This window comes from Curcuma longa, chromosome 17, assembly GCF_044706935.1.
Source record: "Curcuma longa cultivar G26 ecotype Majalengka, Jawa Barat chromosome 17, ITB_CL_G26_1.1, whole genome shotgun sequence".
In the NCBI taxonomy this organism is placed as follows: domain Eukaryota; kingdom Viridiplantae; phylum Streptophyta; class Magnoliopsida; order Zingiberales; family Zingiberaceae; genus Curcuma; species Curcuma longa.
Window position 1 is genome coordinate 9,643,307 of NC_133877.1, and position 27,299 is coordinate 9,670,605.

A 27,299-nucleotide genomic window follows, 5' to 3' on the forward strand; every position below is an offset into this window, starting at 1 on the left:
AGTACCTCTTAGATATATAGATGAACTTTGACATCCATTAAACTTGCTAGGTGTTCCACTTCTAGGGTTTATTGTCCACTAAGATCCAATTGGACTTCCATATACTAGAAATGCACTCCTCTAAGACTTTCTCCATTAGGAGATCACCTCTGGTACTTCCTTTGCCAAGAATCACTTGGAGCTCACCTTCAGGATTTCTTGTCTACTAACATCCACTTGGACTTCCATCTACCGAGTTCACTCTTTTGAAACTTCCTCTACTAAGGACCATTTGGACTTTCACACAACTACAACCGCAGTTCCTATAAAGTTTCTTGCATTTGCACACTTTGACACATGTTAGAAACATATATCATGTCTACCTTAAACATTTTGTCAATAGTTTTGTCAACCATATCAAAACCAATCTAGACTAAAGTATAACTACATTAATAGTCTCCCTTTTAAACTAAGCCTCTTAGGGACAAATTGCACCAACACTTGAGAGGGTAAGTCGATGACCGATGATATCAAATCAATAACGACAAAACTCTAAAGAGTGTGTTGACTAATGTGAAGGGTGCATCGACTAACTATTAGTCATTACCTACTTCATCATAACGATGACTCCAGCAAGCCGAGTCATCAATTAGACTCATGTTCGCCGTTTAACCAGAGTTAGATGGATTGACAACAATAGATTTCATCAACATAGGAAAGATTTGACTTCTAAAACTCTCAAACATAATGAGGAGAAAAAAACAATCATTGCTCTTTAGATTGAAAGGGGGGAGAAGGGGAAAAATTGAGATACTTGCTATCCTTTACATTCATTGCATTCTTTCTTAACTTGTCTAAAGGAATAATTATTATATTAAGTTAATATTTTTCTTATTTATGGTAACTTAGAGTTAAGTTTCAATCAGTCAATCTAGCATATCTACCCACATGAAAAACAAAATACCACTGGAAAAGAAAGAAATAAGAAGAGTTTTGAGGTGAAGGGAAAAAGGACTATTGGAAGGAACTCCTCCACTCATGGGATTAAACACGATAGCTGTATGAAGGGAAAAAGGACTCATATACCAGAGGCATTCAGCGGGGAGCTAACCAAACTCCTCTTTTGTCTTGCTTGAATCAGCTCCAAAAAAGAAAAGAAAAAAAAATGGTGTTTGGACATGAGTGAAAAAAGCAAGAAATTGTCAAACAATGATTTTGGGCAAATTGAACATTTTGTTCAGAATTTTCAGTTCAAATAAAGGATATAGAATGCGAATTTCAGTTCTACTCGAACAAGCAAAGAACAATTAATATGCAGGAATTTCAGCTCTACTAGAGGTGAGAGAGAAGGAATGGATCACCATGAGCTAACCAAACTCCTCTTTTGTCTTGCTTGAATCAGCTCCAAAAAAGAAAAGAAAAAAAAATGGGGTGAGTGAAAAAAGCAAGAAATTGTCGAACAAAGAGATTTTGGGCAAAATGAACACTTTGTTTCAGAATTTTCAGTTCAAATAAAGGATATAGAATGCAAATTTCAGTTCTACTCGAACAATCAAAAAAGAACAATTAATATGCAGGAATTTCAGCTCTACTAGAGGTAAGAGAGAAGGAATGGATCACCATGAGCCTCGGATCCACTTCAGTCTGCCGTCTCTTCTCCGGCGAAGACGATTCCAGGCCAAGAAACAAACCGCAAATGCCAGTGTTACAAGCCCGGCCTCTCTATTCAAAACCCCCTTTTTGTTGAACCCCAGAAGCAGCATTCTTGCCGTCAATTTCTTCTCCGGAACCCTCCCTATCATTGCTGCTAACGTCACGAACAGGATCAGCTCCATCACCCCATTTCCACTCCGCCGCCGCCGCCTCCCCCACCCTCCGAACCACCCGCTGTCTTCCCAGAACCCTTTTCGCCCTCCGCTCGCTCCCCCTCCGCCCCCCTCGAGGAGGAGCAGAAGATCCCGCGGATCCGCCCCCAGAGGCCAGAAGAATTTCCCGGCGAGGGAGAGGGCGGCGCGGCCAAGAACCACAGCACGAGCGCACGGTCCAATGGGGATCCTTCGCCGTCTGCCGCGCTTTCGCCTCCGGTTCCTGGGTCCGCCGAGGTCCGTGACCGCATAGCGGAGGCGAATGCTCGGCTGGATCGAGGGGATGACCGGCGGATGGGTAAGCGAAATATTCATTCGGCGAGGACGAGGGTTTGAATTCTCTCTGACCGATTAGAATCACGCATAGAAAATATGGTAAGTCTACGAGATGGTGCACAAGGGAGCAAAAGAATCGAACCAACTCGCGAGCAGCTTAAAAAATAAAAAATATTTGATTCATATTTAAAATATCGAATTCGATTTCGATAATTTTTTTTTAATTGAATTCAAATTTATAATATTTTATTTAATTATTTATGAATTATTCATAAATTGAAATCTGATTATTTTTATAAAATTTTAATTTAAATATACTTAAATTAAAATTTAATTATTTTGCACTGTGTTCAAATTAAAATTCAAACAATTTAAATTAAATTTGAATTCAAATTTTATTTTAAATCGAGCTTAAATCTAAATTATTTATATTTTTAAATTTTGAATCGAATTTAAATATCACATATATTTTTTAAATTTGAATTTAAATATTAATATTTTTATATTATTTGATTACCGTTCAATTCGTTTGCACCCCTAACGGTGCATGAACAATTAAGGCTTTGGAAAAGTAAAATTAAAATTTTAGGTAATTAGGAAAGGATAAAGAAATTTTAATATAAAATTACTATATATATATATAATATTTTTGATAAGTCAAACTGATTTATTTTAATATATATAGCAATTACTCCTCGAAATAAGGAGGCCAATAGATACCTTAATTTGAGGAGACTATCCAGCTTAAGGTTTATAGGAAGCCTAGAGTCCCCGAGGCAATGGTGCAACGTAGGACATCCGGGTTGTAACTCAGGGACCCGCGGTTCGATCCCCAGCTACGGCGTATTTGCAGGAATTTTCCTTCAAATGGGGAACGCAATCAAAGGATGCTGAGCATCTGGATTGGCCGCCGTATGCGCTTCCCGATTTATCCTGGTGTTCGGTGGGAAACTTCCATGGGACCGGACCGGCCACCCCCAGAGATGTGGCTACTGGGATTATCATTTTTTTTATAGGAAGCCTAGAGGTTTATTAGAACCTCAAAGTATAATTAAATTGATTACGATGGAGCAGAGTTGCTGAAGAAAAAATTAGAGGTTCATTAGAAAATATTATATCTATAAAATCTAAGGAGGACCTATAAGTATCATATTCTTAAGAGTATGATTTTATTATATTAAATGGGTTTAAGATGCGTTAATTAAAATTGAGATAGTAATTAACTTAACTATGATAAAAAATATATTTTTTATAAAAAAATTAGGATAATGGAATAGCTAGAAAAAGATTCTCCAAATCTTATTCTAAAAAGTTCTATGGTGTGTCGATATATTTGGAAAAATTAGCACATAATGATGATTTATACATTTAGATGGGTGATAAATTAGAAGATTTTATGTTTGTGTCTAAAATCCATGAAAAAGTTATTGGGATACAATCAAAATCTCACATTAGAAATATATGAAAAGGATTATGAGGTTATAAGATAGAGATATCTATATTGATATGAAGCATTTTTAGTAAAAATCTAAAATAAAATCATAAGGACGTGGGTTCAAAGTGAACATTTTATATGATTCAAGTTATGATACATACTCTAGAAATCCTTAATTGTGTTAAGATCAAGGCTTTGACATATTTTTTTGGAAATTGATACATAGATAAGATCAAACATGTTTTTATTTGTAACAAGGCTCTAATGTTAACTTGTTTATGTATTGAGACGTAAAGAGCATTTAGAAGAGTTAAGTTTGATCAATGTACATGAATCATGTTTTGGCTAATCACGAGGAAAGCTTATATAAAGCAATGTGCAAATAGCCAAAAAATCATGAATGAAAATTTATTTGAAAATATTTTTAAAAATCTTAGCAATACCTATTTGTTGATAGAAATTTTCAATGATGAATTTAATACAAAGTTTGAAGTAAAACATTGAAGGTTCTAATGATTTTTAATATTGTATCATTTTTTAAAAAATAATATATATATTTTTATAAAACTATTTTTCTTTAATAAAAAGGGAAATCTTAGCATAATAGTAAAGTTTACTAAGTTATATATATATTTTATTTTTCTCTAATAGATTATGATATAAATAATATCTATATAAAATCTTATAACTTTTTAAAAATATATACATATAATTATGAATTTGAAATTTTAAAATTGGACTACTAAAAAATTTAACCTAGTCAATTGACTCATGAAAGGTTCATTGTTTAAGTATTGAGATAACCTTTTAAAAGGAAGAAATAGAGTTTTTCTATGTGGGTTAAGATTGAAGGCCTAAGCAAAGGAAGAAATCTTAGAGAAATGGTCTCTAGGTATTAAAAGTCTTGATATATCAAGATTTACAAGATGAGCAAATGAATGAAGTCTTGAAGACACAATGTTTAGATAAAAAAGTCTTAGTAAATCAAGGTCAATTTGTGCTTGGCAAACTAGAAAGTTCTACTTAGAACGACACAAATTCAATTTTAAAGTGATTGGAAACGAAGTATCAATGGACTAATATAGATGTTATTCAACTGATGGAATAGTCGATTTTAAACTCTAACAAACAGAATGTTAATCTTCTATAGTCCAATTAAATGTTAATCTTCTATGATCCAATTAATTGCTAGAGCCAAATCAATTGATTGGACTGCCATAAATCGATTGATCATGGTGATCAGTTGATTGATGCAACATAAGAATCTTGGAACAAGCAATCGAACTAAAATATTTATGACCATCATGGTCAGGTACAATGATCACACTCGATTAATAGATGCAAATCAATTGATTTAAAGATAAATTCAAGAACTATAAGTAAGCAAGCAACCTATGAAGGAAGGAAAGTTTGAAAATTTTTGAAAGGGATTCTTGAGTGAATTCAACAACACTCTTGAGCCATTTTCTATGCATTTCAAAGAAAGGCAAACAAGCAAAAGAGAATGCATTATTATTGTAATCTTTTATTTATTTATATTTGTTTTGTTTATTTTTATATTCTCTTATATTTGTTATAAATAATAATTCTTGTAAGAGATTTTTCACTTTTGAAAGAGTTTTGAAAATGAGAAAGATAAAAGAGATTTTGAGAGTCATTAACCAATGCATTATAAGCTACGGAATAAGAATTTAGGATTTTGTTGAATCACATATATTGCTTATACTAGTTTGTATTGTGTTTTGAATTTGTTTATATTATTTTAGAGGTGGATGATCTTCTTCTAATTCGTTAATCGGATACATCTAAAACGCTCATAATAATATATTGACAGTCAATTTTTATAATTTTCATTGTTCTTGTAAGACCATTCTAATATTGAAATGAGTACTATGTTGTGAGACAGACTTCCGTCCTTTTTTTCATAAATATCGACCGTATCAATATGAGTGAAGTATCCTAGCAAATTGTGGTATCTTGTGTGTAGGAAATATTAATTTAATATTTTTATTTATAAAATATTTTCATCAGTGATTAATTATAAAAAGTTTATAAATTTTATATATAATAAAACTCATTTTTTATTTATAACATTCAATCAAATGAAAAATTATTAAAATTAAAAAGTATATAAAATTAAATCACTCAAAGTTATTATATATATATTATATAAATAATTAAAAAAATACAGTTAATACATATAAAAATATTATAATATATTAAAATTTTAAATGACAAATTTTCTCATCCATTGACTCAATTATAATGTGTGATGATGGATTCTTTAGATAATAAAAATTTAAATGTCAGGTAAGATATATACGTTTTGGAAAGTTTAAAAATTTATAATATTAATATTATTAATTTATTTTGATAATCGATAAAATTTTTTTATAGAATTAAATGGATAATAGAAATTAAATATATTTAATTATTTAAAAATAATATATAAATAAATTATAACTTGTGGCTCATGAAATGCGGAGATAAATTGAAATGTTGAGAACCAAACGTTTCTCAGAAATAGGAACGAAAGACCAACTCGACGGTTAATCATCCTCGGACCCGAGCTACTTCATGGGCGTGGTGGCCAGGTGTTCCATGTCGGCTCAGGCTTCCCTGTGCTTCGGCGCGGCGACGGGGACCAGAACGAGCCCTTCTTCGCCCCGGCACCGCACCAAACTACACTTGGAGCCGCGGTGTCGGTCGTGGAGATTCAAGTGTCGAGCCGGAAATAGCGGCGCAGAAAGAGATGGGGTCGATTGGGCGTCGTCACCGACGGCCTCCCCGTACCAAGTCCTCGGCGTCGACCCTGCCGGTTGCTCCCAGGCCGAGCTCAAAGCCGCCTTCCGTGCCCGGGTGACTCCATCTCGCATTTTTTCTTTGCTATCACTTGATCATCTATTTGAATGAGTAGAAACAACTGCAACATTAACCTTGCTCTACATGTCATGATGTTACTACAAAAAAAAAGGGTGCAATATCTGGTGGTTGACCTTCTGTCAACCACTGACCTAGCATAATCAACATTTGTAAAAGATCTAGCACCAAACCTCCATTTCTTTTGATAAATACCCTCTGCTCATTTGAGATACTGTAGTACTCCGTGAGCTGCTTGCAAATGAGCTTTTTTTTTTGGGTTATGCATAAATTGACTAATCACACTCACTGTGTATGGTAGTTTGGTTGTGTATGAGATATATAAATAATATGTTTTTCTACCGGCCATTGATACATTTCCTTATCTATTATGACATCTTTCTCTATGATTCCAACTCTGAGATTTGGGTTTGTTGAAGTACTTGTTGCCTTGCATGCTGTTTTGTCTTTCTTTATAGAGATTTGTGTATTTCTATTGAGAGATAAAAATGTCTTGTTTAGAGTGAGTCATGTCATTTCCTGTGTCACTCTTATATATACTAAGAGCGTTGTGACTCCCTCGAAGAAGAGTGTTTAATAAATAATGTGTGATCCCCTTTACTTTATCGACACCCCATAGCAATTGTAACTCTCGTAAATCAAATCATGCTCGTAGTGATTGCTTAAGTTGGCTTTCATACAATATGAGCTTCTAAATTATTTCTATATCATGGTGGGACCTCCATATAAAATTTTCCTCTAGTTCTTCATGCAAAAATGCATTCTTGATATCAAACTTATTCTGAGATTCTGGGTTAGATTCTTGTACTTGCATTAGTTCAGGGATGACTATCTTCTTCCTAAGTATACCTTATCAAGTCTCACATTCTCAATATCATAGTTGGGATTCATGCTTATGTTCAGAAATAGGATTTGATATAGGATTTGATATAGACTTAGAAATTGACTTAGACATTGGAAGTAATGACAAGTTAAGTAAGAAATTTCCATCCTTATCTTCTAATGTGGAATTCTCTCTCTATATAAGGCGTGAAGTAAGTTGATTGTTTATTGAAAGTAACTTCCGCGACACATAAAACTTCTTTGATGGAGGATGATAATAGTCGTATCATTTTCATAAGGGAATATTTCTATTACACAACATAGGAACCTTGCATTCTAGAATTTGAATGGATTGCTCTATATATGTAGCAACTTCTCACAATTGAAGTGGTTGATAGGATTTAATGTGAGAAGAGTTTGACACATTTTCTCAATGTGTAGATTAAGGATTGAAACTTGAGCTGTTTTACTCGATACCAGCAAAATTTTTCATTCTGCCAGCGGACCAACATTGGCACAGGCACCAACGGTTTTGGTCGGGATGCTATCCGGAGGCGCCGCCTGGGTTTGGCAATGCCACCGGAGGCATCGCTCGAGCTGTGCATGCCTCGGTCGCACGGAATGATCGGGTTTTTAAACTTAGGTTTATAATTTTAATTAACTTCTAGTTATAGTTGGGATAATTTAAATAAACTTAATTAAAGACTCAAAATTATCCTATTATTTTTTAAAAATATTTTATTTTATATTTTATATTTTATATTTTAAATATTTAGATTAAATTTTTTATTTTTAGTTAATGTATTTTATATTTTAAAAATACCAAAACTATACTGGTATGATACGATACGATACTAAAACTGTATCATTTCGGTCTAGGACCAAAATTTCGGTACGGCTCGATATTTTAAACCTTGGTGTAGATATAAGATACATCATGAATACCAACTAAGGCAAGTGATAGAGCAACTCGTGAGTGGCATAATCAAATCACTAAAGCATATCAAAAGGGTTGATAAATCTTGGTGTAAGATGTTTATTTTTGCCAAATCTCATAACACCTTTTGTTGAAGACACTTATAAGAAAACATGAAAGCCTGCATTGAATTCTAGACCTCTTCTGTAGCAATTAGTGTAACTCTTTTATTGATTTTGTCAATAGTCTTTTCTGAATAGTCTACTACTTCTGCATCTCTTTGCACTCTCTCACGACCAGTGAGCTTCCTCTCACCAACCTCATCCCAATATACAAGTGATCTACAATTTTTTCCATAAAAGACTTCAAATGGATCCATCTGAATGATAGACTGATAACTGGTATTATAAGCAAACCCAACTAAGTGCAAATGTGCATCCCAACTATGACCCAGGTTTAAGGCACAAGGTCTTAAAAGATCTTTGTGAATGTCCTATCTGACTGCCCATCTCAAAATCTAGAATTAAATCACGTAATATTTCTAGTTTTGACAAGTTTTAATAATATAATATTCTCCACCATAACTTTACAATGGCTCATTTCTTAATCCAAATGACTTGGTTCATTGCAATTGTATGATAATTTATTTCTTTAAAAAATATTTTAAATTATTTCCATGGAAAACATCTAAACTTATTTGTGCCTTCTAGTGTCTAGAATATCTGAATTTGTAAAATAGCTTAATTGATAAGGTTTGATTAGGAAATATTTCCTGTTTCAGGTCAAGGAATTTCATCCAGATTTGTCTAAGGACAAGAGACAAGCAGAAACGTTGATAAAACGTGTTATAAAGGCATATGAGGTAATTCATAATTTTTGTTGTGTTCAAAAGTACATCTTGAGATATTGTCTTCCAACTGATGATACAGAAATAGAAAAATTGACAAGAAAATGTGCATCATTTTTTTCAGTGTAAGAAAATACAGATCAATCTTCTTCCATTATTCTCAAATTCCATAAAAACATTTTCTGTAAATCACAGAAAGCTAGAATCAAAGAGTTAAAAGCTTATGGGAAAGAGAAGAGAAAACCATTTTCTATGAACATGAAGCTTTATAAATATATAACAGGAGGAAAACTTGCTTTGTACCTTTAGTTGACATGGGAAAAGGGCGAGAGACTAATTTTATATAGAGACAAAACTCTTTGTTACTTAGACTGGGCATTTGTGCTTCTTGTACTTGTCTTAACATAAGGGTATAACAAAACAAGTCCTACCAGTTGGACTTCTTTGTGAGAGCATGAGAAGAAGTAATGCAGGAAGCTTACCTATATATTGGCTTCTTAGGTAGCAGATTTGGCGGTATCATGTGTAGGAGGGAGAGAAGTTGAGTTTGTTGGCATCACACAGGGAGGAGGATAACCCTAGTAGTGTTACTAGGAAAGAAAGAGAAAGGCTTTGCCGCTTCTCATGGAGTCCAATGGCGTCTCTTATCTTTGCATCAAGAGAATGAGTTCTTCATGTCGTGTTGGGTCTCTACTTCGCATCATGAGAAAGATTGAAACAATCAATATTTGGGTTAGGGGTAAAAGTATTTAGTTATATTCATTAGATCTTATATTATAATTTATATGATATAGTTAAATTATATATTAGCTAACAAGTTTATATATAACATAGTTATGTATTTGCAACTCGTTATATTGTTATATAAGTTATATTCCTTAAGTCAAATATGGTAGTATATTAGATATTAAGGTTATATAAATCAAACTCAAAGTATTATGTTATATAAATTATATTATAAGTTATTATGTTATATTTTAAGTAATATTTATTATGTTATATTAGTTATTATAAGTTACCTAACTTTTATTTTAAGATTTGTTGTATCCCTTAAATTTGATTCTTTTTCGACAAGCCCTATTCCTTTGTCTTTATTTTGAGAAAATCTCATGTTTGACACCTGAATGGATCCATACTCGTATTGGGTACTCATATGAGAGTCCGAGTAACATAGGACAAAACTAATGAACAACAAATTTAAATAGGGAAATTTATTACTAGCTATAGTGAGCATGCAATACAAAGAAAAAGAGGAGAATACAGCCAAATAAATGTGGAATTAATATGAATAATTTGGAATCTAAACAGTTGAATAATGATTTTCTTCTATTTGGATACAACAAGGTTTGATTCTTTAAACCTTCTTTATTGATACACTAGACCACCTACAAACATGTGATTGGTGATAAGTAGTAAACATTGAAGAGATTAAATCCATTGAGCTCTTGGTTATGTTGCAATTATTCAGCAATTAATGTTAAAGGACAGTCTTTTTCTTTTATTCAACTTCGATTATTTCCCAATTCATCTTAGATATTTTTCCAATTCACTATGATATAATGCTATCTTAGCACTTTCCATATATGCATTTCTCTTTTCTGTTTCCTTCATTATTATTGTATTACCACCCCTATAAAATATGATTTTATTACGCATGACTTTCCCTCCCTTCCAGTATCGGCTGCAAGTATGTATCTCCTGCAGCTTTCCATCCCTCTCTTTTGCTCCATCATTTGATTGTTATAATTCTAGAACCTCTGTGTTTCTTGTTCTTAGACTATGCAATCTATGCAATTTGTGTAGCTGTTCATTCCTTCCTTTAGGCCTTCAGAAATATGGCTGCAAGCTTAGTGTCAAAAGTTTGGGAATAATATATCAACTAAGCATTTAAAGAAATATTACTTATCAGCTATTTAAAGTTTGGGAATATTACATCCTCCCCTCGTAATTAATATTTGGTTCCCAAATTTTAGTTACTTGATGAAAAGAGGGTAGTGATATGGCATATCATCATCTTGACATGGCTTCGATATTTGAGTGATGCTGCCATTTCATTCTCACCTATCTAACGATTTTATTCCTCAGTTGATGCTCCTTACAATCTAGGATGACAATCCGATGGTTTTCATAATGACATGCTCTCCAATACATGGGATTAAGAATGTACTTCTGCAGCATTGACACGTGAAAGACATCATGAACACTGCCAAAAAGGGAGTTAGAACCAACTTGTATGCCATTGCATCAATTGACTCTAAAATCTCAAAAGGCCCCACAAACCTAGAGGCTAATTCAACTAATACCAAATTGCTTCATCCCTTTCATAGGCAAAACACGAGGAAACACATGGTCACCCACAATGAACTCCAACTCACAACATGTAAGGTCTACATAACTCTTCTGTCAGCTTGGGTAGTCAGTTAATCAACCAAACCAATTCTATGTCTCTCCACACTAAGACCCCAATAGGCATCGCTCTCTTGCTTCTTCTCAAAGATTTGGGGATCTACTGGCTCACCCATAAAATTCATCAAACAGTGCTATCCTAATCGAAACATGAAAACTGTTAGTGTAAACAAACTCCATGAGATGAAGATGGTTTCCTAAGTGCCGCAAAAATTAAGAATACACACTTACATTATGTTCTCCAGTGTTTGAATTGTTCTCAGGTTGAGGGTGAAAAAGAGTTTTAAATCTCAGCTCTTTCCCCATGGCTCCCTGAAGGCTTCCAAAACCTCAAAGTGATCAATGGATCTCAATTTGAAATCACTCTCAGTAGCACCCCATGCAATGCAATTTAATAATCTCCTTGCAATTTAATCTAGCTAGGTGGTCTAAGGAATGTCTTCCAAATAAGTAGAATGTGTGTTGACTTGGTCAACCAATCCACTATCACCCAGATCAAATCTCACCCCTTTTGGAACTTTAGAAGGCCTTTGACAAAATCCATCATGACATCCTCCCACTTCCGCTCCTGTATTGGTAACCTTTGTAACAAACTAATTGAATCCGGTGCTCTTCCTTAATCTTTTGACATACCAAACACCTAACTACAAACTCTACAATATCACACTTCATTCCCTACTGCCATTAGAGCTTTTTAAGATTCCAGTACATTGTAGTGCTACCTGGGTGGACTGTAAATCTTTACTTGTGGGCCTCCTCCAATAATCTCTCCTTAACCTCATGAGCTTTCGAAACACACATTTTGCCTTGGAATCAACTTTGAATCTCTTCCTCGAGGGAAACTCGGCTTTCCCTTTTGATCTAACTCCATGTAAACTATTAGCAAGAAGGTTATTTGATTGACAACTCTAAATTTGATCTACCAAAGGCGACTTTCTACCAAGCTAGCCAAGATTCCCTTCTGCATTTGCATAATCTTGACCAAATTCAACTCAGAAAACTATCTAACTACGTATGTCACCACTACACATAATCGAGCTAAGGTACCTCTGAACTTCCTAGTAGGAGCTTCTACAACTACATTTGCTTTCCCTAGATGATAACTAATGATATGATCATAGTCACCAAATTTTAAGACAAAGAAGATGACCAATCCTAGATCATGAATCGGGAGTTTTGCTCATGCTCTTTAAGCTAGCAAGATAAATGAGCTACTACTCTATCGTGTTGAATCAAGACTATGCCTAAACTCTTAATGGACGTGTTGGTGAAAAGGGTCAACCCGTCACTCCTTGAGGGCACTACTAAGACTTGAGCACTTATCAGTCTCTTTAGTTCTTGCAAACAACTTCTCATGCCTCATGCCATATAAAGTTTACCCCTTTCCTAGTTAAACAAATCAAGGGCATGACAATCTTCAAGAAGCTCTCCATAAACCACATGTAACCTATTAGGCCTAGAAAACTTTTGACTTTTGGTCGCTCCCACCTAGTGACAATGTCCACCATATGAGGATCTATTGAAATTCCATCCCTGGACACTAAGTGCATCCAAAAGCTCACTTGAGCAAGACATAAAGCACACTTAGAGAACTTGGCGTACAACTTTTCCTTCCACAAGGTCCCCAAAGCTAATCTGAGATAACAATCATCAATGAGTATAATTACAAACCAATCCAAGAACACAATTCATAAGGTCCATTAAAACTGCATGGCATTTGTGAGTACAATGCCATCATCAAAAACTTGTATTATATATTCAATCTATTCTTCCATATAACAATTTATAGTGTATTTATAATCTAAAAGATAACCATTAACTGATTTTATATTGATGATTGCAGATATTGTCAGAAAAACACCAAGATGAGCCCTACTTAAGGTAGAGCTGAGTTCCAAATTACCAAATTTATCTACATGCAACTCCTGTTAGAAAATTCATGTTAACATGTCACAATGGCTTTATTTGTCTCTTAATTACTTAAGGATATATAACTAAAGTACTAAACTGTTTGATCTGCTAAGCTTTTTGATACATGGTTATTTCTGATTTCTACTACTATCCTTTACTTATTCATATCTTCTTATTGTTGATAAAAGAAAAAAAATTATATCCTTATTGGATATGCCTTTTGAAAGAAACGGGCACATAATTACCTCTTATTTATTAATTTCAGTTATGCTAGATTCAGTATTCATTCAATTGAGCAGACAAGATTTGTTGCCTATTTCTTCAAACATCATTTACAAGCATGCTATTAGTATGTATTCAACAAATGTAATAGAATTAGAGTTCCATTCTCTTTCCTATGTTGGTTTGCAGGTACTGCACAAGTAATAAACAATGAATTCTTTCTACAAGACCAGAATATCCCTACAACTAAAAGTTTGATTCAAAAGAGACTAACTCAAAATATCAGAATAAGCATATAATATAGATATTATTAATTAAATATGTAACTAGGCAAGACTAGGATCAAATAACATTTCTATCTAAATTGGTATTCTATATTCATTTTGTAGCATAACACTGGCACAACTGTTTTGTCAGGATTTATTAGGAATAGAATTACCATCTATTCCTGTGAACCTAAATGTTCTAATGATATTCAAGTAATGTTGCATGAATGTAAATTAACTATCAGATCATTATTCCTGAAATCTGATAGTCGCAATAACTTGCTAATATAACATAGTATCTTAACTTTCTTGTCAAGAGAGAATCAATATGACAATATTTTGAGGTTGGTTCTTACATTGAAAATTTCCTGTAGGCCAGGAACTGATCCCTTTGAAGAACCAGAATGTGAAGCTTATGATCTTTTCATAAATGAGTTTCAATGCTTTGGTAAAGGTATCTTTTGATAATTGTTTCCTGAAGTAAATAACTAATTATGATACTTCTTGTGACATAGTTAGGGTTGTTAATGTTACTACCAATTTAGTTATTTAAATTTGTTATCTAATTTTTAAAAGAGTTGTTTAGATTTGTTAGAGATTTTGAATAATCGAGTTGTCTTTTTACAAAGACTTGGTTATTTTCTTGGTCTATAGAAGGGGTTAGATTCCTTGTATTCATTCATGTTTCAGTTTAATAAAAATTTCCTCTTTGTTCATTGAGAGTTCATATTTAGTAGCACGATTTGGTCTTGCTACATCAAATAGTATCATAGACAAATTCTTATTTTGATTTCCCCTTTGCTCCCTTACTCATGCACAACAACCTCTAATTCCTCAAGCCATCGTTCCCCACTTCTAAATATTTAAGATATGACATTTTGCTAATTTGTGAAATTACAAATTAGCTCTTAGCTGAAAGGTAAAGGTACAACACCTAGATTTTAAGCACTTTTGAGGAAGATATCATCATGTGGACACTTGCACAACTTACTTGGGCAAGAGAATAGATTTGCATTACCTTGGTAAAAATCCTTCCTCGTTGAAAATTACTTCCATTTAATTTAGTTGGTTATCAATTTTCAACATAACTTCGTCCATGGTGAAACACTCCGCCATGGCTAGTCTCAAGTCGGGATAAAGGAGGAGAGTTGTGTAGGGTATATTGAAACAATTAAGGATATATATGAGGATATAATAATAAGAATGAATACTTCAGGTGGATCAACCAAAGTATTTCCTATGAAGATATGATTACATCAAGGATCAACTCTAAGATCATATCTTCTTACAGTAGCCATGAATGAACTAAGTGGACACATCTAAGACATGTTACCATGGTACATGTTTGTCAAGGATATTATTTTGGTCAACGAGACAAGTGAAGAAGTTAATGCTAAACTTCAATCTTAGCGGGAAATACTTAAATAAACGATTTTATGCTTAGTAGAGTAAAGACGGAATATATGGAGATGAGAGATTTAAGTATCTATGATTGTTTTTGTAAAAGGATGGAGGAGTTGATAGAGATGTTTTACAGAAGATACAAGTAGGATGGTTGAAATGAAGACCTTAGGTGTTTTTTATGATCGGAAGGTATCTATGAAGCTTAACAAAAAGTTTAAAAACAAAAGTAGTTAGACCTACCATGTTATATGGAGTTGAATGTTAGACTATGAATTAAACACAAGAGTAGAAGATGAGAGTTGCAAAGATAAGTTTGTTAAGATGGATGTGGAAACATACGAAGATGAACAAGATAAAAAAATAAGAATGTTAGAGAGAAAGTTAGGATTGCTCCTATTGAGGGAAAACTTTGAGAGATGCATTTAAAATGTTATGAATATGTACTTAGGTGATCAATAAATGCCCCAGTTAGGTAATGTGAGATCATGATAAATATAAATATTAATTGAGGAAGATCAAAAAAGACTTGGTTAATAATGATAAAACAAGATAAAATTCATTTAAAATATAAATGAGGATATAGTAGAAGACCAAGTCCAATGGCATACGAGGATCCATATAGCGCATGATTCTATCAATTTTCTACATTTACCTAGTTTTCTCAGAAATCTTAGTTTATTTATTTTTCACTTGCTTGTCATACTTTCATAGTATAATTTAGTATCATTATAGTGCTTCATTTGTACCTTTATATTACTTAATTTGTATATATTATAAATTTCATTACTTGTCAACTCTTAACCATGGTTTGTGCTGTCTGAAACAGGCGGTATTTATTGTTCCGGCGTAGAATCGGCACTGATACCCGACCCGTACTACAATCACGAGTTTGTCACGACCTTGCAGTGACCTTGTGAAGTTGTTATAAGGTCGCGAAGGGTGTCGTGACCCTCGGGGATGTGGAGGGTGTCGTGACCGCAACCTTCTGTGGAGCGCGGAGGGTGTCTCACCCCGTGGTGACCTCCACAGGATCTCGGCACTCGTGGCTATTGTCACATTTTTAAGGTTAAATTATTTATTTTTAAATAAGTACTTTTTTATTATAAAGAAATTGTTAATTATATATAATAGTTATAAAAATAATATATTATTAATAATAGTTACAAAATATTAAGAATTATTTTAGAATCTTTAAATAATTTTAAAAATTAATAAAATAATTTAAAATTTTCAATATATGTGAAAATTGAATGTGAATTTAAAATAATCTAAATATTTTTCAAAAATATAATTCTTAAACATTTCAAATAAATTTTAAAAACTTAAACATTTACAAATACATTCAAAAAATAATTTAAGACCTTAAATAAATTTATAATTATCTTTGAGTCTTTCAAATAATTTTATAATTTTAGATTTAGTTTTGAATTTTGTGAGTTACTTATTTTTTAAAATAATTTTTACAAAAATTTAATAGGCATTATCTTATATGAAAATATTGAAATATAAACTCAACACTTCAAAATATAATATCAATAGTGAGCATATTTAATAATCAAATATTAATAAAATTAATTTTTAATTAATATTCACTTATATTTAAAAATTAAAAAAGTATTGAAACTGTATTAGCACGACACGATATGGTATCGAAACTGTATTATTCCGATCCAAAATTGAAACTCCGACATGGGTTGAAATTTTAAACCTTGCTCTTAACATAACATATTGAACTCCATTGTGAAAAAGATAGATAGTAGGTGTTGAGCAAGGTTCAAAATTTTAAGTTTTAATCTTTGATTGGAACAATACTGCTTTGGTATTGTGTCAGTGTTTTGATGTATGGTGCTAATAGAGAATTGGAGGTGGAGGTAGGAGATGAAAAAAGAGAGATAAACAATTATATACTAACATTATCTTATATGGATACAAGCTAGAAAAAATAAAAATATTATCTTAATAATTTTGACCTACATTATAGCATGCTAAGGTGTGTCGAGTGTTGCTATAAAACATTACTTTTAACATGATTGACATAGCTGCATAGGAAACATTTCACGTACCTAGTAATATTAAATTTCAATAATTTATCGAAATGAGTGGCTGTTGTGGGCGAGTGGTTGTTGGTGGTGGGCGATGGACGGTGAGCGTCTGTGGACAAGCACGGTGGCGGATAGCGATTACTAGCGTGCACTTTGAACGAGAAAGAATGAAAAGGTAAATAATTCATAACCTTATAAAAATACAACTAGTTTAATTAAATATGATTGTACCTGTGTATCTTATTTATAAATTGGTTTAATTTTAATTGGATCAAAATAAATCCAAATTTAGTCCAATTTGAACTCACTTCATCTTAATCATCATATCAATTTAACCCTAAACCAATTTCATTCAATGATAAAATTTAAAATATTATTTTCATTTAGCTTAAGTAATAATATAAAATTTTTAAAAACTAGTTTAAAATATAAATATGATAAAATTTGATATTCAATATTGGTGAATTTTTGTTTTCATATTTAATTTTTAAAATGTGGAAAGGGACTAAGAGATTATGTGAACAAGTAATAACAAACTATAGTACAAACATTAACAAACAACTATGGTCCTATAGGTTACTTTAATAAAATCAAATTTTATTTAATTAAATAAAAAATATCTTTTTAATTTTAATTTGTTTTGAGAATATCATTTAAAAAACATTATGATTGCAATTATAATTGCGGTAGAAGTAAGTCAATTAGACAAAGATTTTAAAAAAAAAAAATTCTATTTTCAAATTTTAATGTCATTTATCAAAATTTGAAAATTTTTACATCTTTTTATTTTTCATTCATTCTAATAATTATAATTATCTAGAATAAATAATCAAAATAAAATTAAATGACAAAACTTAAATTATTTTTGGTTTATTTAGAATTTTATTGTACCAATAAATTTTACATAGTTACATAAATATAGTCCTTCATATTTGAAATCAAGTTTTAAAGTTTCGTGTTGTGCCAGTCGGTATGGATGAAATTTATCGTTCTGTCCATCAACTGACATGACACCAGATTCAACATAGAGCAACAAAAACCAAAGAAGAGAAGAGAATGAGGATAAGCAAATAGAAAGTTTACCAATGTCAAATGATAATGGCGAGAGCCGATTAGGGTTGGGTAGCAGGTGGTTCACTATAACTTTTTTTTCTCCTTTCCCCATGTTTCCCTTTTATTTTCTTTCCTACTAATTCCTTTTCTTTCCTATTAATTCCTTTCCATTTTCCCCTTTGTTTCCTTTTTTTTCTTCCTTTCCTGATTGGTTATTATCCCCTCTCATTTTTATTTTCTTTCCTACTATTTCCTTTCCTTTCCTACTAATTCTTTCCCCCCTTTTTCCTTTGATTTTTTTTTCTTCCTTTCCTGTTGATTGGTTACTTTCCCCTTTCATTTTTATTTTATTTCCTATTAATTTCTTTCCTTTCCTGCTAATTCTTTTCCCCTTTTCCCTTTGTGTCTTTTTTTATTACTTTCCCCTTTCATTCATTGATTTTTTGTTTATTTACCTTTTAATATTCCTCTTTGTTTCCCCTAATTCACAAGAATTTTTCTTTTCCTTTTTCAACTAAGAATGTTTTCCAGAGATATGAAAAAATTAAATATAATTTAATTCTTAATCTTATAAAATATTTTATTATTTTGATTAAATATTGAACCAAATTATTCTTAATCTTATAATATAATTTTATAAATATAATATAGTTTTTAATCTTATACTATATTTTATATTTAAAAAGTATGCACGACATGATTCGGTATCAAAACTGTATCATTCTGGTCATAAATCAAAATTCTAACATGATTCAAAATTTTAAACCTTATTTGAAATTACTTGAATTTTAAAGATAAAAATTAACACTAAATGGTTGTAAACACATTTAATTGTAATTCTAAAAACTTAAGTGATAAAATTAATTAAAAAAAAATAAACAAAAGATTAAACATGTCTTCACAATCTAATTAATTATTAAATACATGATTAATTATTATTTTGATCAAGTAAAATTAATTATATTATTATTAATAATTCAATTAACTAAGTATCGAAACCATATCGGCAAGTTATGATATGATACAAATTATATCATTTTGATCAAAGATCGAAACTCTAGCACACAACTTGAAATTTTAAACCTAACTTCAATTCATGCTAGAACCTCACCTAAATCCCTACAAAATAGGTGAGTCGACCAAACTTCTCTCTTGGCATTACAGACATGTTTGGTAACACTTTAGATGAATTCTTACACTAATAAAATTTAGTGTGGCATGCTTCCCGTGAGTGTTGCCCTTATTATCCTTAGTTTTACAATTTCTATGTAACTCATCTTGGGAGATAAAACACTTACATCTTTAAATATAATGAACAAAACATCAAGTTTTACTTACCAAACTTGACTCAGCTGAATCAAAACCTAAGCCAACCCAGTGTTTAAGACAACCCCTTCACCTTCTTACATAGTCCCAATTTGAACAAAAAAAGAAAGCACTCAGGAATTCCTAGAAGATATAGCCTTAGCAGCCAAGGGCCTCCACAAACTCACTAGAAGACCATCTTCTATACCTAGAAGATCTTAGATAAGTATCTGAATGCAACTCCTAAGGAGTACCTGGCAAACTACCACCTTTGCATACAATTTAACATGCAATTGACCTTGTTCCTAATTACAATTGCCAAGTCTTCCACACTACAACATGAATTCCTAAGAACGCATTGAACTAAATAGGAGAATCAAAGGATTCCTAGGGAAAGGTTTTATTAGAGAAACCATGAGTCTTAATGTTGTCCTTGTATTTACTTACATCGAAAAAGATCATTCTTAGAGAATGTGCATTGATAGTTGTGTCATTAATAAAATGATTTGTCAGGTTTGGAATAATCTAGTTGTGTTCTTACAAAGACTCAGTCATTTTCTCGGTCTATAAAGGGATTGGAATTCCTTGTATTGATTCATCTGAGTTCAATAAAATTTTTCCTCCATCCCTCAAGGGCTGTGCACAATTTGTTCATGCCGCATCACCTTCCCTAGCTTCTGAACTCCCTTAAATTATTTAATAAATTTCCTTGTATTTTTCTGGATAAATGACGTTTTTAGTTGAATATCCTATTTGCAGGATGTCCATATTCTTGTGCTAAGACAGCACCTGAGGCCTTTGCCTTCTGTGTTGAGAATGGTACGGCCCGTGTTATTTCGCAAGGTCAGTCTTTATAGTCTCTGCCACATTTTGCACATCCCAGAATTTGAATTTCCAGACCTAATAATTTTATTTTATAGGCATGGAACTTTTAGAATTACATGAAGTTACTATAGTTGGCATATGAACTGCAGGACAACTAGCTTATTGGTGCCTAAAATTTGGCTTCCTAATAACAAACTTTTCTATTCCCAAGAAATTAAATTTTACAATTTGTATTACTAAAAGAAGCAGACGATTAGATTTAATGGTTGGTTAAGGTTGGCCTTGTTGTAGCCAATCCCTAGTTGTGATAGACCTTGTGGACAATGTAGCAGTAGATCAAATTGTGTAATGGTTGGTATAAGGAATTCAACCTCTTTTATAAAATAATGACCTAGCTTATCCTAAAAATCTATAAAAAACTTTTTTAAACTCTTAAAATTAAATAAAAATGTAAATATTTTAAAATCAAAAGTTAATAGAAATCTTAAATTTATTCCCAAATCTCATACTGCCTTAACTAGTTCTGTTGTCACTTCAACATTTGATACTATGTTTCCACCAAGAAAGAAACCAATAAAAACATTTGTGATATTAGTCGCTCGAAATTGGGCATCAGTAACTGATACTGATATAGATAAGTCACTGCAAAGTGTTTGATACATGTAGATATCTGAACCATCTAGTGCATTTGTTTCTTAAAATTTCAAACACAAGACCAATAGGGATGGGGTGTGTTCACTCAGAGTATGATTGTCAAGTATCAAAATTTCTCATCCTTGATGCACATATCCGGATACATGCAAAAGGAGACTTTTTAACTACTTATTTCTACTTGTTTTTTTAATTTTCATTCTCAGACCATGGCAATGACTACCGAGTCCAGCTCGCTGTTGGACAGTGCCCAAGGAGATGCATACACTATGTCACGCCTGCTCAACGGGCAGTCTTGGAGGATATACTCCAGAGGTTAATGAAATTTAATAGGAAAGCTGGGATCCTCTTTTAACTCGTATAAGAAATCACTTAGCAATTACTTCTGGACTTCTGTTGACTATTTTTGTTTCACATATCCTTGCAGTGCCTTGAACACCCCATTTGACTTAACTGAAACACTTCTACTTGATTCTTTACTCTCCAAGGCAAAGTTTGAGAACAACAGGTACCAGAAGCCCAAAAGAAAGCCAAAGATTTCGACCGAATATGTAGACTGGATCTGAATTGGAATTGCAAAACACTTCCACAATAGCGACTACACGAAGTACAACAAAAATGTGTATGTAGATGCAATTTCTTGTGCGGTGCATTCCTTTACTTTCTGATCAGCTTGTTTTGTTAAATATACACTTGCAGGCAGAAAATCATTATCTTTTCCTCGAATCTTATACTTACTCCTTCATCTAAATAGATCAGAGTAGGATTGATGTTTTTTCTTTACTGACAAGGTGTATAACTTGTAGTTTGCAGAGGGGGTTCCCCAGAATAATTAATTTCTATCACCAGGAATATATTCCACGTAGAGGTTATCGCTGTGCAACTCACATGCTCAAGGTCAACTAAAACTATTTGTTGGATTTTGAGCATTCATTATGACCTCAAATTATATTTTAAGGTCAGCTCATCATCTAACATTAAGTTCATTTTGAAAATAAATAGCTCTGGACATGCATAGTTGGTTATTGCAGAATAGATTACTGTAGTAGGCAAGGGTCAAATCTCGATGAAGCTGAGGCAATGTTATCTCTTGTAGTGATCAATTGTAGTTTCTTGATTTACTTTCTTCATAGATAGTCATGAATCGATTGTTGGGACGGTGAATTTCATCTTTTATTATTGTGAAAATAAGTAGAGGGTTGAGTTAGACCGTTTATATATATAGGCACTAACAAAGACATTCTATGTGGGGAGTTATAAATTTGAAAGATTATCACAAATTATAAAATATTATAAAATAATAAATTGTCGAATCAAAGGTAGAGGGGGAGTGAAAAGTCGATGAATCATTTGCTTTGTTTGTTTATAATTGTTTTAGTATGCAATGGAATATTAAATATAAACACAATATATATAGCAAATCACACATTTATCATTGAATTTTTAATTTCTATTCTTCTATATTTTTAATCTTATTGAGGATTCTTTCCCTTATTATTATTTTTTAGGTATCTAATTTTTATCCAGTGTTTAAATATGTAAATTATATTCAATTGAGGATTTTGCAATGCCAATATTGTTTCACCAATGTTTTATTCTATGATTTATTTTTTATATTTAGAAAGTTACATAATGTCTCTTTAGATAGGCATGTAAAAATACTTTGCCGGTATTAAATAAAAATTAATAAAAAATTTAATGATCTATTTTAAATAATATTTTGAAAAGGAAAGTATAATATATTTAATTACCTCTTTTAAAAGATAATACCTAGAAGGAAATGTATTTATATTAATAATATCTTTACAATGCTAATGTAATGTTTTTATTCCATGGTCATTTTCAGGCTTTATAGACCCACAGCAGCATATCTAAAACTAAAGTTAAATTGGAAAATTGAATATATTGAGGGCCAAATTGAAAAATGCTAAGCCCAGATCATAAATTTACAAAGTATGGAAGGGTTGATCTGCAATAATTATATCTATGGTCAAATTGAAAATATGCTAAGCCCAGATCATGAATTTACAATGTATGGAGGGTTGATCCGCAATAATCCCTAGCGACCGCGTGACTCACAGATCACTTCCGTCACGACTCGCTCTGCTCGGCGCCTGTCACCATCTCTGGCGAGAGATGTGAAGCGAAGAGCGGCGGCGAGTGATTAAGGCGGACGATCGATCGAGCGAGCAAGCGAGAGAGAGATGGCGGAGGGGTTGGATTGGGAGTCGCTGACGGAGGCGACGTCGGGGGCGGTGGGGGCGCTGGTGAGCACCACCGCGCTCTACCCTCTCGATACCTGCAAGACCAAGTTCCAGGCTGAGGTCCGATCACACGGCCAGGGAAAGTACAGGTCACCTTCGCTCTCTCTCTTTCGTCTTTTCTGAGGACAAAGATTTACTTGGATGATTTCTTCTTGTCGCTCAATTGTCTACTTGTTTTTCAAGTTGATCTCCTACCTTGTCCTTCATGGTCGTATGATCTCAAGCTAGATCCGTGCTTTGTGCGTCTGATCGTCTGGATCCGCTTGCTCCATCTCTTCTGAGTTGCTCGGCTTCTCTCTTTTGCTCTCATCTTTTTCTTGAAAATTCAAAAATTTTAATTTCCAGATATTTCTTGCCAGATCTCGATCAGGTTTTCCAACTTAGTCATCTTGTTTAAGGAAAAAAAACACTCATTCCTGAAGAAGAGTGAGTCTCTGTTACTTCGGATTTAGCGCTTAACTCTTGACCATAGCTACTTTTGATTTTCTAATAAATCTTTATCTTAGTTAGAAATGAAGACGACTGAAAATCTAGAAATAAGGAATGAGTCACTATGATAAAACAGGTGATGGGGGATGGTTTCATCATAAATGAATCTTTCTGCAGAAACCTTCGGATGCTAAATACACTGGTCAAAAAAGGTGTGATAACCTTCTTTCTTTAGAAAATTGTTCTGAACCATAGTCTTTGCTATTATTCTTTCTTTTCACATCCTTGAATCAATGATAAAACACACCATGAGATTCACTTCATAACCAAGTTTCAATAGGCAAAGTGGGAAATGAAATTAATCTCCTTGATTCTGTAGATTTCTTATTTTTCTCTGGATTATCTTGGTAAATTCAACTTATTCAGTACAATGTTTTGACTTGGCTTTTTGTTGTGGCATAATCAGGAACCTTTCCGACGTGTTGTGGGAAGCCATTTCCAAACGCCAATATAAATCTCTATACCAAGGCTTAGGCACCAAGAATCTGCAATCTTTCATCTCGCAATTTGTTTATTTTTATAGTTATAGCTACTTGAAACGGTTTCATTTGAAACAAAGTGGCGCTAAATCTGTTGGAACTACAGCAAATTTGGTTGTTGCTGCTGCTGCTGGGGTTTGCACTGTTCTTGTAACACAAGTAGGAACTTTGTTTGCTATATGTATCTGACATTAGTAAATTATGTTGCCGTTAGTTTCTGAATTTTGATGGATGAATGTTTTGCATCTTTCCAGCCCCTTGATACAGCATCTTCAAGAATGCAAACTAGTGCCTTCGGGAAGTCTAAAGGATTATGGGAAACTCTCTCAGAAGGATATTGGATTGAAGCCTATGATGGCCTAGGGATCTCTCTCCTTTTGACAGCAAATCCTGCAATTCAGGTAACATTAAATATCTGAAATTGCATTTTGGATAGGGGTCTCTGTGCATACTCTGATCTTCACTATAGTTCATATGCACCTTATTAACAAGGTTTATGTTGTTGTAGATATGCCAAAATGGTTAATAAGAGGGATTCTGTGATATCACCTGCAAAGTTTCTTTTTGTTCTTACAATAGATTCCAATATAATTGAACAATTTATACAGAATGCATCCTGCTCAAAACATTTTAAGATTTATTTTCTCTTCCTGGATATCAATTAGTAAGAGTATAATTGGAGATTCTTTCCCTTGACAGAACAAAATGGTTGTTTGATGTGGTAACTGCAAAATAAAACTTGAAAAAAAAAGAGAATAATATGGCGCTTTAGAATTAATGATAATTGATTATTTAATATATTGTGTAACTTTAGAAGGTTTGTGTGTGACTCTATCATTTCATCTAATGGCATTATGCAAGACTGACATTCATAAAAAGGGTAGTGTTTGATAGCTTGGTTGTGACTAGATTTTTTTTTTTTTTTGTGGTGTTGGATTGCTCGACCTATGACTAATGTCCATGAGATCAGATTATTGTAGTGTTCTTTGGTGATTAAATGAACTCAACTTGTATAGAAAAGAACTTTCTTTTGTCTAAAAATACATTTCCAAAGTTGGTTGATAATATGAACAAGCACTTTTCCGAGAATCATGGGAATTTGTACTGTTTATTTGAATCCACCAAGATCAAGCTACCCCTTATGCCTGATGCATCAGCTCATAATATTCTTATTTGAATGTTCTTGAAAGTACCCTAATAAATCCTGAAACAACCACAATGCTTTATTCAACCTCAGTGTTCATTTGACTTAACTGAAGCCCATCCTCAAGAATTCTGACTTGAGACCATTTTTCTTGACGTGTTCCACATGAACATGCTTATTCTTTAGATAATGTTTTTTATGGAACATAAAGGAATATAAGAGAAACAGAAAATGTATTCTTAGAAATGCACCTAAGTGCCTAACAGGTATTGTGTCACCATCCATCTGCTATATTCATATTAAGAAGAAGAAAAACAAGGTTTTCCAAGAGGTTTGACTGAATTTGTGTAAATCTAACTTGCTAGATTCCCTTGAAATACCTATTAGAAACCATGAAAGGACCATAAAATTAATCAGGGCTAGTGGTTGCAATATTGTTCCATTTTGTGATTCTTTCTTATTTTCTGGACCCGAGAATTTAAGAAAACTTTGAAATCCTCATAAAGTGTGTATTAATTTGTACCAATAACTGTCATTTGTATTGATTTTGTTCATTACTACTCAGCTTCCAGTACATTAATTAAAAGGTAAATAAAAGAATTTTAAGTAAGTACATTTGATTTAATTGTATCACTGGAAGAATGAGCCAATTTTATTCTTGGTTAGTCACTGCTGGAAACTCAATATTGATCCTTTTCTTTTTTGTCTTGACAAAATATGAAGTATACAGTATTCGATCAATTAAAACAGAGGGTTCTGAGGAGACAAAGCAATAAAGTTGCAACAGAAAACACAAAATCATCTCCTGCATCTCTTTCTGCCTTCTCAGCGTTTCTACTTGGTGCCATCTCAAAGAGTGTAGCGACTGTTTTGACCTACCCTGCCATTAGGTAAACTGTGCAAAGTTTGCTAAATTTTATTCTCAAAAGTACTTGAAAACCGTATAAAAGATGATGTTTAACAATGCCTATGATTTGTTGACTAGGTGTAAAGTCATGATTCAGTCTGCTGATACAGAAGATGGGTCAAATAAGCCTAGGACAATGATGGGTGCACTATCTTCCATATGGAAAAACGAGGGGATTCCTGGATTCTTCAAAGGCTTGAACGCTCAGATTCTTAAAACTGTTTTAAGCTCTGCCTTGCTATTGATGATAAAGGAGAAGATTTCAAAGTTTACATGGATTTCAATGCTTGCACTTAAAAGGTTTCTATTAACCTCAGAGAGGAGAGTTAAGAGCCACTAGATGCATGTTGAATATTCCACGATAATTTGGATCACAAACTGCAAGCTGGTAAAGTTGCAGCCAATTATTTTGGCAATTCAGTTTAATTTAGAGATTTTCTTCAACAACCACATAGCTGCTGGTAGAAGTTCAAGCAATAATTTCTCAGGACTTTCAGAAGTAATTATTCAGAATCTATTCTGATTTTCATTAATAAATCAATCATGCAGTGTGATTCTCAGGTGTTATTGCAGAGTTGTTGATGCCATAGGATTTTCTTTTCCTAATTATCGATTGCTCCTGTCTATTTGTTTTTGGTTTAGTTGCAATCTAATCAGTATCAGATGGATGGTAATGCATAGACATTTTGAGTCTGCATCAAGAGATCTAGTTGCTTTTGAAGATTGAAACAAATCTGATTGATTTGGACTTGAAGTTAGATCTTGGGGTTGTCGATTTCTTATTAAAACTAGATATTTACACCATGAATACTTGGAAATTATAAATGCAATACTTGATAATTGATTAAATACAAACAAGTAAATTGTGAATATCATGAATATCATGCGATAATTGATTATAATCCAATTCA

General features: G+C 32.8%; 3 protein-coding genes across 3 annotated transcripts; 2 read left to right on the forward strand and 1 right to left on the reverse strand.

The window, feature by feature from the left end:
• Positions 1-1,458: 1,458 nt before the first annotated feature.
• LOC141848248 (uncharacterized) lies at positions 1,459-2,224 on the reverse strand. The gene has a single exon (XM_074736304.1). It carries the CDS (start codon positions 2,157-2,159, stop codon positions 1,596-1,598), a length of 564 nt encoding a protein of 187 aa, XP_074592405.1. The 5' UTR covers positions 2,160-2,224; the 3' UTR covers positions 1,459-1,595.
• Positions 2,225-6,123: 3,899 nt separating this feature from the next.
• On the forward strand, positions 6,124-21,856 carry LOC141811824 (chaperone protein dnaJ C76, chloroplastic). The gene is made up of 7 exons (XM_074699883.1): positions 6,124-6,414; positions 8,955-9,035; positions 13,270-13,307; positions 14,200-14,279; positions 20,389-20,472; positions 21,312-21,420; positions 21,533-21,856. Exons 1-7 carry the CDS (start codon positions 6,133-6,135, stop codon positions 21,669-21,671), a joined length of 813 nt encoding a protein of 270 aa, XP_074555984.1. The 5' UTR covers positions 6,124-6,132; the 3' UTR covers positions 21,672-21,856.
• Positions 21,857-23,199: 1,343 nt separating this feature from the next.
• Positions 23,200-26,857, forward strand: LOC141848678 (peroxisomal adenine nucleotide carrier 1-like). Its single transcript, XM_074736722.1, has 5 exons — positions 23,200-23,458; positions 24,265-24,496; positions 24,592-24,738; positions 26,205-26,371; positions 26,467-26,857. The coding sequence occupies exons 1-5, from the start codon at positions 23,310-23,312 to the stop codon at positions 26,726-26,728; spliced, it is 957 nt and encodes a 318-aa protein (XP_074592823.1). The 5' UTR covers positions 23,200-23,309; the 3' UTR covers positions 26,729-26,857.
• Positions 26,858-27,299: the final 442 nt, after the last annotated feature.